Source organism: Perca fluviatilis, chromosome 9 (assembly GCF_010015445.1).
Source record: "Perca fluviatilis chromosome 9, GENO_Pfluv_1.0, whole genome shotgun sequence".
In the NCBI taxonomy this organism is placed as follows: Eukaryota; Metazoa; Chordata; class Actinopteri; order Perciformes; family Percidae; genus Perca; species Perca fluviatilis.
Window position 1 is genome coordinate 31,783,091 of NC_053120.1, and position 17,129 is coordinate 31,800,219.

Genomic DNA, 17,129 nt, shown 5'->3' on the forward strand with positions numbered 1-17,129 from the left:
GGCACCAGGATTTCTCTCACTAACCTATTAACCCCCATCCCATCTATCCACCCTCCCCCATCTTCTGTGTCTCTTTGCCTGCAGGTAAAGCAGCCCTCTGATTCGTTTTCACTCATTGTGACTCAGCTGCTTTATTAGAGCAGCAGAACAGAGCATCATTTTGCTGTGAGGATTATTATGTTTTTGACCAGGAGGCTTCTTCTTACTTTTTGGATATGTAAACCAACTGAAAAGGACTGAATAATTGCGTAGTTGTTGTTATTTTGTTAAATAATTAGCTTTGTTTTAACGTAATTACTGAGTGGCTGTTTTGTTGACCTACAAATTTACAGACACACTGGCTCTTTTCTTTAATGACCTTCTAACTGCCTAGTTTGCTGGCTGAGAAACAGTTTTGTTCACTGACTGACTAACTGGCTATGGTGTTTATTGTCAGGTTGACTGGCTGACAAACAAATTTGTTATTTTATTAACTAAACACTGGCTGACTGCTTATGTTATTTACTGACTGGCTGATTGAGCTACTTTCTGTTTTATTCCCTGACTAGCTGTCTTGGTCATATGCAGGCTTACTATTTTGCTGACTGGCTGGGAGTGGCATCATCATTTCCGCCCCCCAGCCAGGCTTTGTGATTGTTTGAATTTGGAGGAGGTGTGATGAAGAAGAGAGGCTCCACATAAAAAAACTCAAAGAAGAAAGAACTAGAAACTAGAAGCAGCAGAGAGAAAAGAGGAGGAAAGAAATTTACAACAGAAAATTGGATTAGGGAGCAAAAGGAGGGGAGATTGGGGAAGGAAGGGTGCAGAGAAGAGGCGTGGCAGCGGAGAGAGAAAAAGATTGAGCGGGGAGAGAGAGAGAAGAACAGGAGAGTGGATGCGACCCACACCCTGAGATGCTGTGCTGGCTGAGAGAAGACGAGATGTCAGTCCAGGAGCTGCTACAGAGGGTGCAGTGTGTCATCACTCATGTCGGTAAGTCGTCACATTTCTCCCTTTTTTTTCTCGTCATCATTTTCATGTTTAACATTTTTAGGTGATTAAAATATGCTTTTGTCTCCACTGGTGATGTATGAATTTACGTGAGAGCCCCCTTCTCTTCCCTGTTGTTAGTTCAAGTCTTTGGTGGAAGATGTGTTTTAAGGTTTTATCTTTTTTTCTGGAAATTCTTGAATTGGTTGAAAAGAGAAGCAGAGCAGCAGATGAAAATGAGGCAGGGAATCTCCATCCTCTCACCAGGACCACTTAGTGAAGAGGGATGCAGAGGGATGCTCTGCGCATGGGCAAGGACAAAATATTTTATCAGCATACAGCAGGGTGGCCATTATGTTTGATTGATGTTGTTTTTTCCGTGGTTATGAGTTTATCCAAAAATATATTGAGTGGTATGGTGTCAAGGGCCTTTTTTTAATCCTAGTCACTTCTCTCCACTGCTCGTTTTTCCATTAACCTCCTTTCCATCCCCTCTGCATCTCCACCATTCATCCCATGTATCCCTTTCCATCCCCTTTGTCCTTTCTTTCTACCTCCCTGTCATCTCCCTTTTCATCCCTTTCTTTCCTTCTCCTCTTTCTGTCCTTTTTCCTCCTCCATCTCCCATTCTGCATCCGGGTCATTTACCCATCTATGGTAATGAAGTAGGTTAATGTGCCATGCTGGAGACTATTGTACAGCATCCTCCATCACCGCACTTCTTGCATCGCATAGGGAGTGAGGGAGAGGGGGCTGGAGGAGGAATTGTGCAGAGCGTTACCATGGAAATGCTATGCAAGGGGCCCTGAATTGATTTATTGGGAGCCAGGCTCACACGGGATGCTGCCACCAGTGTTTGCAGCATTATTGGCAGCATAAAGATCATGATTAAATTGCAATTCTTTTCTTGCTCTGTATTTGGATCTGATCTTATCATATTTTATTTATGTTTGGATGTATAAATTGTGCCGTCCCAATATATTCAGATTATTGACAAAAATAATCTCAACACCAGGTCCAATTTTGTTATACTTTTTTTTTTTTTAATAGTCTGAAAAGTCTTTTCCCTTCACTGTATGCCACACTGCATTCCACTATACAGTATATTACTTGTGTATGTGGGTTAAAGGCTCTTGAATCTTGAATAGTTGTTTTCATCATAGCTCTTCACCAGCAGATGTAGTTTGCACTTAATAAATTGTCTTTTCTAAAATTTCCCTCGGGATGAATAAAGTATCTATCTATCTATACAGACTATCTATGTTGGGTTTAAAGCTGTGTTAATTTTTTACTTTGAAAACAACAGTTGACAAAATAAACTCACCACTAGGTCCATTTAGTAGCTGCTTTTCTTGTCCTTTTTGAGCTGTTCTGGGTGTTGTTCTGTAAAAGCTTCAGAACATGCACAGCGTGTCCAAAAAGAAGAGAACGTTTGTGACCAATCTGAGGCAAAACCAAACACTGGCCAGCCCAGCAAACTTTATCATTTTACAGCTAAACAGTAAACTAAAATATGTTTCTGAAAATGCTTGAGATGAGAAATAGGCAATACACTAACAGAATATTGATTCATATTTGATGCGCACTGCCTAGTTTGATAGTTTGATGTTCGCAGTTCATGAGCAGTCATGACACGGTGTTAGAGACTCCTCGGCTCTGATTGGTTGTTTATCTACAGTGGGAACTTGCAAATGACACTAGAAACACTAGGGGGAGGAAGAGGAACATTATTATTTCAAGTTATCTTTCATTTCCTACTATCAGGATAAAGTGACAGTTTCAGCAAATATGACAAAAAGTTATTTTCATGAAAGTTACCTATACTGACCCTTTAATGTCTGAACACCAGATTTGCATACAGTATATGACCAACATTTAAATTTTTTTGTATGATTTTCACATGCAGAGGTTTTATTTATATTTTATTTATATAATATTATTTTATTTATAAAGTACTTTACATGGTACTCAAAGACACTTTGAAACCAGCACATTTAACACATAAAAAAAACTAAAAACAGATGGAAGCAATAAAACCAACACATAAAACAAGCATATTAAAAGCAATTAAAACAATAAAACCAGTAACTAACAGTAGATAATATGTAAGACTAGTGTATGTGAAGGGTAATCTGAAGAGGTGTGTTTTGATAAGTGATTTGAATGTGTCCAGGTCAAAACAGTCATGGATGTGTATGGGTATGGAGTTCCAGAGGGAAGGTGCTGCAATGGTGAAAGCACTGTCACCCCATGTACTGTGCTTGGTCCGAAGTGGCAAGGAGAGGAAGTTTGCGTCAGAGGAGCAGAGGTTACGGGGGGGGATTGTGGCGGTGGAGCAGGTCTGTAAGGTAGGAAGGAGCCTGGTTATGGAGGGCTTTGTTGGTGAAGAGGAGGACTTTAAACTGGATGTATTTAAGTTTTTGAAGGCTTTTGCAGATGAACCATAAAGGATGCTATTGCAGTAGTAGATTCTGGAAGTGATGAAGGCTTGAATCAAATTTTCGGCAGCAGATGAGGTCAGTGATGGGCAGAGACGGGCAATGTTTTTGAGGTTGAAAAAGGCAGTTCTAGTTAGAAGTGAGGTTGCTGTCGAAGATGACTCCGAGGTTACGCATGTGTGGGGATGGAGACAGGGTGGAGTTGTTGACAGGGAGACGGAAGTTATGGGTGTTCTCTGTGAGGGATTTCGGGCCAATGATAATCAAGTCACATTTATTTTAATTGAGGAAGTTGGTTTGCGTCCAGGTTTGAATATCAGTGAGGCAGTTGGTCAGGATGGAGGATGTAGCTGCGGTGATGGATTTGGTGGAAATGTAGCTTTGGACATCATCGGCGTAGCATTGGAAGTGGAGACCATGTTTGCGTATGATATTTCCAAGTGGCAGGATGTATTATTATGATTCACATCCACAGTATACACAAATGTCCCCTCTGTCCTTTTTGGTGGCCGATGACATCACAGCAGCACCAGGATGTGTCATTTTGTTCCCTCATAATTCATGACCATACATGCTGCTTTATAGATGCGTAATCTGAGCTGAGGTCTGCAGATAAGTGCTTGCTGGTCAGACAGACAATCATATTCTTGTTCAATTTAAAGATCCCTTAAGCTGAACCCCCTGCCCCCTTCCAGCCCTGCTCAGTCTGTGAGCTCCTTCTAAACTGGTGGTTTATCAAAAGAGGGTGTGTATCAGGGATGTCATGAGTGACCTTTAGAGTGTACAATGAAAAATGTCAGGCTGTAGGGAGGGATGTTTCTGAATGTTGCTATGCTTTGTTGCTCTGGGCAACCCAGAAAGTAGGACAATATCTTTGAATGTACAGGGAAATTCCTGTCCTTGGATACAGAAAAAATGAATATGGATAATTTAACACATAATTCTGAATTTGTAGAGACTCCAACAAGATAGAATGAGTCTGTTAACATAGGTGTAGAAGGTAAGAAGAACTGCTGATCAGCAGTGGTACAATTTTCTCCCTCTCAGAACTAACTTTATGGACCAGGATCTGTTCATGATGGTTCTTGTCATAAACACTTTATAACCGTTTGTGCTTTTGACACGCCTGCTGAGGAGAATTTCCTCCCGATCTGTACTGGAAACCTGATTTGTTCAGATTATATCCCCTGACCAATGTGCTATCCCGACCCTAACTATTCAAGGTCAATGCCTAACCTCAGCCATCTATGCACATGTGTATGTGGCACCAGGTTTATAAGGTTTTTCCCTTTATTTGGAAGTGGACAGACATGAAAGGGGGAAAGAGATGGGGGATGACACTCAGTTAATTTTTTTTTTTTTTAAAGTTTTTTCAAAAATTAAAGTCTTAACATGATTCCAACATATTATTAGCAAATATAAATCCCCACTGATGATAGGCTTACGGGCCAATAGGTAACGTAGTCACTAAGGTAGCCATCCACAGATACAGTTCATCCCAAAGGATTGACTGTTCCACATGTGTGTTTTACATTAAAACATGATTTATAAAAGCACGCCAACAATTATTAGGCTATATGAATAGCTTAGTATTCTATGCAAAAATGTGTCTAAAAATGCTTTAGGTTGCCCTAAAAGTTATTGTAGGACCAGATGTATTTATATGCAACTCAATTTTATACAATATATGTGGTAGAGGGTCCCCGATCCGTCTCTTTCAGTTAAGGGGTCCTTGGCTTAAAATACGTTGAAGGCCCCTGCGCTATATTAACTGTTCCGTGCTGAAGGAGTGCAAAGGCTCACGGAGCTGTGTTTTGGACTGTTTCTGTGTTTTAATGATGTTCTTGTGTCAAGGACGGTGACTCTAGAGGAGGAATCACCAATAGAATCTGACAACACCACCTGGGGACTCACCCCAAGATATGTTTTACTTCTATTTTTATTTTATTTTTTATTTTTTGGGGGGCTTTTTACGTATTTATTGATTTATTGATTAAGATTAAATGATTGAAGACTAGAAGTGTCTAAAGAGAATGGTAAAAGCTGTTTTATGCTTCAACTCCACGCCGTAGCTACGCTATCGCTCCTACGGCGTCGTGACCCTTTCGGAGTTCTGCGTCAGGGTTGCTTTGCATCTCGGTGCATTTCACCGCCATAATGCTAGGGGGTGATAAGTCTGAGGTTATTTGCGAGGTGTCTGCCAGCCAGTTTATCACACATGCAGATATTACTCTTCACGCACCAATTCAACAAAAGAGAGTTGTACAGGCAGCTGCGAGGGTGAAACAAAAGATAGAACGATAAATTCCAAGTGGCAGTTGCTGGTTGTATTTAGCTGCTACTGTTAAAAGGAACCCCGACTAGTACGACATGTTGGCCTTATAAGATTAACGTGGGCGTCAGCTATAAAAAGGTGGTACAAAAACACTCCAAATGTTTTGTTTTTTGTTAAAAAATGCAGAAAATCTGTTCCATCGTAGGCCGCCATGGTTATTTACATCTCAATGCATTCTGGGGTAGTGACCTGTAATGGTTGTACCACAACGTACTAGCTATTGACAGAACAGTAACAGCGAGATGAACACGTCTGCCATTCAGCCTTTTCAGTTTGACCTTAGGCTTAAAGGACGAACCTAGGGGTTAATAACAGATGTGTACCCACTCTGTCGTTCTCTGGGACATGTTTTGATGCTAGCTAATTGATTGTGTTTGGAGCTTCAATGAAGCTAGCGCGGACCACTGGTTAACCTAGCTTACAACCAGGGCCGGATTGGGACTCATTTTCAGCCCTGGATTTTCATGCCTTAGACCGGCCCACTTTACTTCACGAATGACTATATTAAAAAAATGTAATCAAAACCTTAGTATATAAGTTTGCAATAGCGCCCTGTTCTCTACATCCTTGTAATTCGGTGTATTTTGTAAAATATCACTATTTCCAAGTTGCTTCACAATGTAGATTTATTAGAAAAGTTAACATCTTAACAACAACCCAATGATGTTGAACAATATCAGAATCTGTTTCTGTGCAAATAAGTAATCACAGATTCAATAAAGAACAAGATACATTGTATTGCACTTTCTAATGACATCTATTTTTTCCTTTGAATATTTCATACAACTTTCATAATGGGTCACAAGTAATATTTGGGCATAAAAAGTGATTATATTGTAGCTAATCTGATCATGTTTGCTTGTTCACACACTGTGATACAACAGCTTACAGTAGATGTGCCATCCACACTGACAGCAGCTATCCCTAATGCACACTACTGGCTCTGCTTCTGACACTAAATCACATTTTATAAATTGTCATAATTCTCAGCAAAAATCTCTCCTTTTTACAAAGCTTTCTGATCAACTCAAGTCAGTGTCATTATGGTAGTGCCGAATTATCTGGCATCATTAATTATCCCAGGGCATTTTTCATATAGAGCAGGTCAACACCACACTCTTATTAATTCTTATAATACTCAGTCAATGATCAACCCTACCTGCCCAAACTGGAGTTCTGGGCTCATATAGCTGCTGCTTGGTAACCTTACTGGCTCTTCATTGTCACTGTTAGCAGCAAACTGGACTAGTAGGCCTACTAGCTGCTGCTGCGGAGCTACAAGAACAAGTTTGATTCATTAACATAGACGCTGGTTTGCAGGCACTTCTCCTAACTAACTCAGCTTACCCGTCTCAACGTCTTCATTTGGCGTTTTGCTAAAAATAGAAAAAGTTCATCTGGCCGCGTCACTTTCTAGAGCTCTCCTTTTTTAAATAGACGCTCTTTTCAGTGCCGTTTTGCGTTTCCTACTACCGTTTAAAACAGCTTTTTTGTCGCGCGGTGGCAATTTCTTTTTAGCAAGGTGCCGCCGGCGAGGAATTCAAACATAATTAGGTCATTTCACCAGGCGCAACCGTCGCGAAAGCCGCGTGCATGAATGAAGAGAACGGTGGGCTGCAAGAAAAAAATAAATACTGTAAATGCAAAAAGTGGGCTGCGAGTGCAGGCAGCATAGGGACAGCATCCATAATATTCAACTATGATTTCAACCCAGTGCCATACCTGAACACCGGCCCTCACAACCAAACAACCAGACCGGCCCACCGGGAATTCTCCCGGTGCTCCCGATTAGCCAATCCGGGCCTGCTTACAACGCTAGCTAGTATTCGGGGCACGGGGAAAGTAAAAACAAATAGCTATTTATACCACTAAAAAGGCTCAAAATATCACTAAACTTCAATGGTAGCATAGTGAGGGTCCCTACATGTTAACCGAAGCATTGAGAACTTTGTAAGTGTACAGACAGTTTACGAGAGAGAGCTATGCCGCAACAGAGCCTCGCACTTCGGGAAACCAGTCATGACTTACAGCTGGCGATGCCAACTTAAAATCAAAAGCAATTTGCACAATATATCTGAAATAATCGCACCGATGTAAACATAACTTGTCTAGCTAGCGAGTTTACTTACTCAGTGGATAACTGTCCATCTTGTCCCTCCAGTCTGGGTCGCCGTCTCCAATTTATTTTTGGGACTTGGAAAAAAGTTTCCCTGTTCATCAGAGAGGGGAAATCTTCAGACTGTACAAAACACGGCATCTCTTTGGTGTTGCGACGCAACAGGTCCCACTCTGTGCAACACACACACTCCTGTTCGGTGGCCATAGCTTCACAATGTCCGCAGGTACACCACCAGTTTCCCGAAGTATGAGGCTGTGTTGACTACCGGTAGCTCTCTCTCTCTCTCGTAGCCCTTTCACGGAGCTCCCGCAGTCTGTACACTTACAAAGTTCTCAATGCTTCAGTTAACATGTAGGAACCCTCACTATGCTACCGTTGAAGTTTGGTGATATTTTGAGCCTTTTTAGTGGTATAAATTGCGATTTGTTTTTACTTTCCCTGTGCCCCGAATACTAGCTAGCGTTGTAAGCTAGGTTAACCAGTGGTCCGCGCGAGCTTCGTTGAAGCTCCAAACACAATCAATTAGCATGAAAACATGTCCCAGAGAACGACAGAGTGGGTACACATCTGTTATTAACCCCTAGGTTCGTCCTTTAAGCCTACGGTCAAACTGAAAAGGCTGAACGGCAGACATGTTCATCTTGCTGTTACTATACTGTCAATAGCCGGTACGTTGGGGTACAACCATTACACGTCACTACCCCAGAATGCATTGAGACGTAAATAACCATGGCGGCCTACGATGGAACATATTTTCAGCATTTTTTTAACAAAAAACAAAACATTTGGAGTGTTTTTGTACCACCTTTTTATAGCTGACGCCCACGTTAATCTTAAAAGGCCAACATGTCGTACTAGTTTGGGTTCCTTTTAAGGTTCAGGGAAGTTGAGGACCCAAAAGCAGAGAGCAGGCAGGCAGGCAGGAGAAAGTTTGAGGTGGAAGATTTATTAGTCCATCAAAACAAAGTACAAAATAACAAAGGGAGTCCTGAAAGCGGCAGGCAAAAAAACTAATCCAGAGTGTAGAAAACAAAAACAGGAAATCCAAAAAACAAGAGCAGAAACAAACTAGAAACTAGAGAACAAAGGAAATCCAGGGAGCAAAGAACCAGACACGAACTGACACTGGGAGACACGACAGGCACAAGCAAACACAAAAACACACAAATGATCTGACACCAGACAGGGGGAAGACAAAGACTAAATACACAGGCTAACGAGGAAACGCAACACAGGTGACACAAGGCTGGGAAACAGGTGAAACACATTAGAGCAATCACAATGGCGGGAAAACACAGGAAGTAAAACAAGACAAGACAAGACAAGACAGAAAACAAGACCGTCAAAATAAAACAGGGCAAAAAATACAAAACAGAAAAAAACAGATTACCAAAATAAGACAAAACACACCAAACCCATAACAGCTACAGAGCTCCAGGACAATGACAGTTAAGTTTAGGCACCAAAACAACTAGTTAAGTTTAGGCAAAAAAGATTGTGCTTTGGATTAAAACACTCCCGAGGAACAAACAAGCGTTTCCTGGTATATAGTATTTTGTTTTTGCCACAAGGTGAACTCCGCTCCCTGACTTGAAAGTGCTGTGTTTTATGTTGACACCACGTTGTGCTATTTCATTTAGAGATTTTTTTCTATTGAATATTTAAGTGCATAAACAAGTGTTTTGGCATGCCTGGTATTGAACAGTCCTTTCAGAAAAATGCTTTTTTTGTGATTGTTGCGGGCAAAAATCCTTGATTATGCGGCATGTTTTCTTAAAAAATCCGATGGAATATGTGGGATATTTATGCAATTTTATGCGATGAAATTGTGGGAACATACAAAAACTGAGGTTTGATGAAAAACACAAAAGAAGTGATTGCCCCAACACCCTGCTTTTCGATGATGTTCACGTCGTGTAATTACGTCACTTCATAACGTTCCCATGGCAACAGGGAAAAATGGCTGCTCTTGTGTGAAGTAAACGCAACATTTTTCAACTTTCTGCTAAGATATATGTGACTTTTTTGCAAAGAAAATGCGGGGATTATGAAATCATGCAGCCCCGCATATTTTGCACGTAAATCTGCGATTTATGCGGTGAAAGTGCGGCGTAACTTTGGCTGATTATGCATTGAATTATGTGATTGCATAATCGCAATTTTCTGGAGGGACTGATTGAATGGGGGATATTTGCATGTTTTGTTTTGCATGATCAAAAAAATCTTCTACAAATCACACCCTGGCTGTGAGCCTGGCCAGCCAGTCTGATTATTCCAGAAACAGGAATAATCATTCTTGACGTGGTGTATGATGTAACGTTAACATTAATGTGTGCTCGTGTTGTTATAATAATATATTAAACATGCCAAAATAAGTATAATTTGGTTAGTGGCCCTAAATTTGTGTTATAGATTAATCAGACTGGCTGGCAAGGCAAAACAATAGCCATGTTAGCTACATTGCATACGTCGGCAAGAATTTCGAGACATTTCAAAAGCATCACACATCCCAACAACAGAACAGATGAGAGACACACATTCCTTTATTTACAGTGCTATCTTGTGCTACATTGTTAATAATGACAAAAAAAAACTTCTTCGGATGGTACAACAACTCAGAGCTTCCTGAGCGATAGCTGTCAATCAAGGTAAACTAAGGAGGTTCGTGGGTGGGATCACCTTGAAAGTGACCAATCATAGGAGGGCCAATGCCTGTGGGATCCGCCCCCAAAATGTCAAAAGTCAGTTTAATTTGGGCGAGCAGAAATCAACTTTGCGAGCATTTTACCTGCAAGAGCGTGTATGCCCTCCAGCGCAAAGCAGACACTCGTGGGCATGTTGTATCTTGCGAGATATGACATAATCCTGACGCCTATGGAGTTATATTCCTATCTTTAATCAAGAGCGCATTCTTTCAATTTGAGAGCATTTCTCACTGATATTACGTTCAGATTTTGTAATAATTTCCCTCAAAACCTTGCTCTCACACTCAAATAGTCACTGCTCGCGCTTGGATTTTCTCTGCTTGTGCTCAAAGTTTGTGCTCTGGCGTTTTCTCTGCTTGTGCTCAAAGTTTGTGCTCGCTTGATTTGCTCTGCTTGCACTCAAACTTTCTGCTTGGACTCAGATATGTTGTTGTTTGGACAGATTTCCTGCTCTCAGCTTTGAACCTTCTCCTCGCACTCAGGCTGATTCTGCTCACTTGCAAAGTTTCTGCTCTCAGTTCTCCTGCGGCGCTTGGATTTTTTGTGTTATAACCCTATCAAAAGTCAACAACCAATAGAATGCCAGCTGTAGTGTTGACCAATGAAATGATCCCAACCCCGTTGAGGGTGCGTTCACTTTACTTTAGAACGTCTGTTGAGGGCGGTTGCACTGTAACCTGACTGTAACCAAGTTTATATATCCCCGCGCCGTTTATAGCTTTATTATAAGTATATGTCAACAATGTGCACAGAATGGTCAACGCACTTTCACCTGCACCCGTCAGGAAACGGGAGAAAGCTTTGAAGAGGGACGTATGAAGTTATGTCCACAACTACGAGGGTGAGTAACATAACTTAAGCACCTAGCTAGCTAGCTAGCATATGGCGCTAGCATATAGCCTAGCTTGATGTCCAGAAACAAATATATGTTCTTTATTGTATAGCTAGCTAGATTGAACGACATATGACGGACAGTGTGTGTATATGTGATGACCCTACTTTGTATTTTTTCCTCGTTTGGTTAACCATATTCCTGGGATTTGGCTAATTTCATGTTAGAGCCAGTAGTAAAACATAAACTGTAATATAACTGAAAGAACACAAGAAACTGGATTGTTTGTGTCAGTTTTTGCATCACTGTTGTGTGTTGTTCATCAGAATTTAGTCTTCATTCCTTCATATAACATTAGTTTGAAAATAGATTCATAGCAATCTGTATAAAACGTAATGTTAAGTTCAATTTTATCACTATAATAAAAACAGATCTAGAAATGATATGGTTTCTTATTTGCTCCTTAAATAGCAGTTATTTGTTTAATTGATACAAAGCAAACTGAACTGAAAAAACAAGTATTTTGTTTTACTTTCTTTTCATCCAGGTGGGGCTGAGAGGGTTTGACCCCTGTTGATCTGTGTCCATATCACCAACCCATGATAGCTAGAATTCACCCTGCTACTCCAGATCTACCTACTGTATGGCTGGCTACAGACTACAACCATCTGCTCCAGATCTACCTGCTATGCGGCTTGCTACAGACTACAACCATCTGCTCCAGATCTACCTACTGTACGGCTGGCTACAGACTACAACCATCTGCTCCAGATCTACCTACTGTACGGCTTGCTACAGACTACAACCATCTGCTCCAGATCTACCTACTGTATGACTGGCTACAGACTACAACCATCTGCAAGTTTTGTTTGTAGTGAACATCATCAACAGCTGCACTTAAAGTCTCCTGGGTTCATATGGGACTTGGTTGTTCTCCATACTGCATCAAACACTGTATTATTTTTTTGTGTTATATTAGTACAGACAACAGTAAGTATCATTACTTAATCACAGTATATATTATTCTGGTGTACACTGTTGACTTGACTCCATGCTATTGACTATACTTTGGCTTGCCACCTCAAAACTTTACCTTAATTGCTCTTGTATAGTTAATTTATCTTCTACTAGTTGTACATACCTCCTATTTAATTGAATTATTCTTAATTTGTGTTGCCATACCTGAATCATCCCTCTTGTGAACACTAGGCCTATCTTATCTTTATTCATAACCCTGCTCACAAACTCACCTGAACCTGGGTCATCTGTTTGCCAATATCAATGTTCCTGCTACAGTAAATCCTATAGGCACATTGTACTGCTTCACCGTCGTATGAACCATACACTTTTAAGGTTTTGTGTCAAATATTGTGCAATTTGTTATGAATTACTCATTGTTTTGACAAGGTAAATTAAAGCTATTTACCGAAGTGTCAGCTCTGGTAAATTTAATTGTACTGTTTTTTTTTATAAATGTTATGGAACATGAAAAACAATTTGCCTTGATCAGGGTTTTAATTTGTTGCAAATGTGAACATGGTTTTAATAATCTGTATCTTATTGCTCTGAAAAACTACAATGATTTAAGAAATAGCAGTGATACTTATCAACATTTATTGAATTGATTGAATATATGGACAGACATTACAGGCACCTATGCATGTCAACAGAGAAAACAATAATTTGTTCTCTCTTTTATCACTTTGATTATCACGATGGTGCAGAAAAGGGTGAAGTCCTTGTAGATCTCTGGCACTTTGAGGACAGACCGATCCAGGAACTCTCCACTGTTGTCTTTGTATAGTATGCTCCTATTAAAGACAGATTCATAGACATCAACACGTAATATATTAGGTGTACATAGCTTGCTTTAACATCATTACTATCTTACCTTACCTTCTCTGATTTGGTTTTGTGGACATCAGTAATTTTCTCTCCCAGGCCTGGTTGTGCACCCTGTGAATTTAAGCAAGAAACATAAGAGTATGTAACATGATTTTACTATTATATTATTATTATTTTTACAATTGCATTATTATCAGACTTGCCAACCTTCTTGGTTTGTGCTACTGCTGCCTGTCCTCTGCACACAGGTGAGTGATGTGCTGACTGGCACAGGTCCATCCACATAGTGCAGCTGTGATGCAGCTCAACGGGTACTTCAGTCACACCTGGAAGAAGAGAAACAAACCAACAAAATACTTGTTCTTTCTGCTCAGTTTGCTTTGTATTAATTAAAAAAATTACATTTAAGTTGCAAATAAAGCATATCATCTCTAGATCTGTTTTATTAGTGGTGAAATTGTACTTAACAAACTGGGTCCGTGTACTTTTTCGTTCATTTGATTTTCATTTCATAAACAGGTATTAAAAAACAAATGGTTATTTGATTTTCGTTTTAAATCATGGGGATCAGACCTCCGGTGCTGGGTCTAATATTCTAATATTAGCTGCTGCAGCTAGCTAGCAGCTAGCTACCAGCCCTGTGAGCTTGGTCCCCGCGGTTCGCTCCCCGGTGCTGACTGACTCTGGTCCGTCTGCAGAGCGCGTTACCGGCTCTAGCGGACCTGGCCGAATCTACCGCTCGTGATTTATTCATATTTTATTTACTTTGCAGTGATATGCTATGATGCACTGATGTCAGGCAGGCTTGCTGCTGCTTTTGGTCTGAGCCTGTGAGATAACTAAACTTCCTTTGAATATAACGTGCATAAAAAATAGCGGAATAAATAAAAGTCCCCGGAAATAAATATAAGTAAAACATATGTATTTAGGCTATTGAACTATAATGACTAATGCCTATATATGTATTGCCTCATTTATGTATTTCATGTTCCATTTCATAGCCATATTTATTATGTAAAGGGGGCAAAAATGGACGATCAGTCGCTCAGGAAGTTATAGACTACAGTTTCCCTCAACAGCAGCCGGGACATTCTAACGCTTAACGTGAAAAAGCTTAACGTGGTAACTTAATGTACCTAAACAATGATCAATCAGATATCAATCAGTTATCAGTCACATAACGTCCATAATAATTGGACTTTGGGTTAGATTTTTTGACAGTTTTCAGTGGTTATGAGGAGCAATATGAGAGAGAAATTTGGTAATCATTGATCATTGTTTAGGTACATTAAACCACCTCTATTTGTTTCTGGACATCAAGCTAGGCCATATGCTAGCTAGCTAGCTAGGTGCTTAAGTTATGTTACTCACCCTCGTAGTTGTGGACATAACTTCGCCGTCCAACTTCAAAGCTTTCTCCGTTTTCCCGCGGGTTGCAGGTGAAAGTCGTGGGCCATTCTGTGCACATTGTTGACATATACTTATAATAAAGCTAAACAAACGAAAGCGATATATAAACGTTGGTTACAGTCAGTTTACAGTGCAGCCGCCCTCAACAGACGTTCTAAAGTAAAGTAAACCGCACCCTCAACGGGGTTGGGATCATTTCATTGGTCAACACTACAGCTAGCATTCTATTGGTTGTTGATTTTGATAGGGTTATAACACACAAAAATCCAAGCGCCGCAGGAGAAATCCGAGAGCAGAAACTTTGCAAGTGAGCAGAATCAGCCTGAGTGCGAGGAGAAGGTTCAAAGCTGAGAGCAGGAAATCTGTCCAAACAACAACATATCTGAGTCCAAGCAGAAAGTTTGAGTGCAAGCAGAGCAAATCCAAGCGCGAGCACAAACTTTGAGCACAAGCAGAGAAAATCCAAGCGCGAGCACAAACTTTGAGCACAAGCAGAGAAAATCCAAGCGCGAGCACAAACTTTGAGCACAAGCAGAGCAAATCCAAGCGCGAGCAGTGACTATTTGAGTGTGAGAGCAAGGTTTTGAGGGAAATTATTACAAAATCTGAACGTAATATCAGTGAGAAATGCTCTCAAATTGAAAGAATGCGCTCTTGATTAAAGATAGGAATATAACTCCATAGACGCCATACAGTAGACAAAGGAATACATCAAGCCACTCTAGGCAGGGGAACTTTGAATCACTGTCAGCTAGGCAGACTGCAGCAAAATGTGTAAGTCATTCATAGAAAGACATTAAAAGCATAACACAGGTTTTCAATTCAATCACCTGCCTAAAGGTCACAGAGAGAGTCCCAAGCGGCAACTGACAGCCAGAGAACAGGAAAGAGGCAGCCATGATGGCACAGGTGCCGTAAATAAGCTCAGCTAATGAGGGGGGTTTGGTCTGGGGGCTGCGCCTTTTTGGAAAAAAGTCCTTCGAAATAAATACCAAAGTGATTTCCGTCGTAGCCAGCATTTAGTTTAGACGAGTTATAATGTATGAAAGAAACCTCAAAGCTCCTACTACAGCCCAGCAACAGAGGCCTAGCCCTCAGGTGTTGCCCTCGTCAACAGGTACTTTGTCTCCAAATATTCAAGCTAACGACACAGAGGCCTTGAAGCTAGAAGTTCTAGCATGTCTGAGACAAGACACTGCAGATATATATATATTTTTAAGATCAATTTGTTATTGTTTTTTTATCATTAGACATACAGAACAGAAAAACACAAATTGAACAAGAACAAAAACACTCTTCCACCCCCCACCCTCTGCAGTCTCAAGGATAACGGAACAAATAAACAAACAGAAATCACACCTTGCCTAGTCACTCTCCTCTAATTCTTGTGATGCTGAGGTCATTAGGACTGATATTTGTGCTGCTGTGCTTTTCCTTAGGTTGATAGTCGATGATTTGGCTTTGTTAATCCTTGCTGTAGAGAGCTCAAGCATAACTATGTCTAGAAAATACGCCAACCACTGTTTTATACAAAGCGAATGAGGGGGGAGCCAGCATTGAGCTGTCATTTTCTTGGTTGCAGTTGAGCCGGCTAGCCAAATTTTCCTCTGTCTCCCAAGCAGGTGTAATTTAGACTCGTCATTAAGTAACAAAACAATCTGGTCAGCAGGAATTCGACATCCTATTACATCAGATATTATTGATGTTGTTTTATCCATAACTCATGCACCTGTTCACATTCCCAGACCATATGCAGGAAAGTTCCAGTTTGTTCAGGTTGGCAATAGAGAGTGGGAATGACTTTAGAGATGTATCTCTTCTGAGGAGTCCAGTATGTCCTATGACATATGTTGAAGTGGATTTGCTGGTGATTTGGGTTCTTGGAACAGTGGAAAATGTTGTCCCAAACTGTCTCCCAATTAATGGCGTTCCCCTCAGGGCTCAGCTCTTGCTCCCATTTCTTTACTATTGGGAGTTCTCCTATGTATACTTGCATCAGTTTAGCATAAATCTTGGACACTAATCCTCTCACAGGAAAATCAACAAACCATTTAATGACTGGGTGCACCTCAAGACTGTTTCCCCATGGCACTCCATAACATTTTAAGTCTGATCTTAAGCGAAGATAAAAGAAGAAGAATGTCCTGGGGACCTCAAAACTAGCTCTCAGGTCTTCAAAACTCAACATATTGTCGTGGAAGTTTCCTTTGCAGCAGGGGGAAGAGTTTTCAGAGTTTAGTAAATTGAAACAAATAAGACAGACTGAGACTAAAACCAAATTGGGCTTTTGTATTTTATTAAAAAAGATATATTTGCAAATATAGGATCAACATGATTTCACAAAAGGCCGCAGCCCAGTGTGGAGTCAGTTTCTCAAATGAGTGAACAGAACACTAGGCTTATATGCATCTTCAGAGTGACAGCACACACGCACTTAGATTATTATGATGCTACAGTTCTTACAGGCAATCTGATA

The 17,129-nt window shown here is 40.6% G+C and overlaps 1 protein-coding gene across 6 annotated transcripts in view; it reads left to right on the forward strand.

Moving 5' to 3' along the window:
- The first annotated feature begins 135 nt into the window (after positions 1-135).
- The window catches only part of mcf2l2 (MCF.2 cell line derived transforming sequence-like 2), a 376,220-nt gene continuing 359,226 nt past the window's right edge, over positions 136-17,129 (forward strand). For all 6 annotated transcript variants that reach the window (XM_039810745.1, XM_039810749.1, XM_039810748.1 and 3 more), the window contains exon 1: positions 136-972. In XM_039810745.1, the coding sequence (XP_039666679.1) occupies positions 894-972 (79 nt within the window). In that variant the 5' untranslated portion in view covers positions 136-893. The remainder of the gene's footprint in view (positions 973-17,129) is intronic.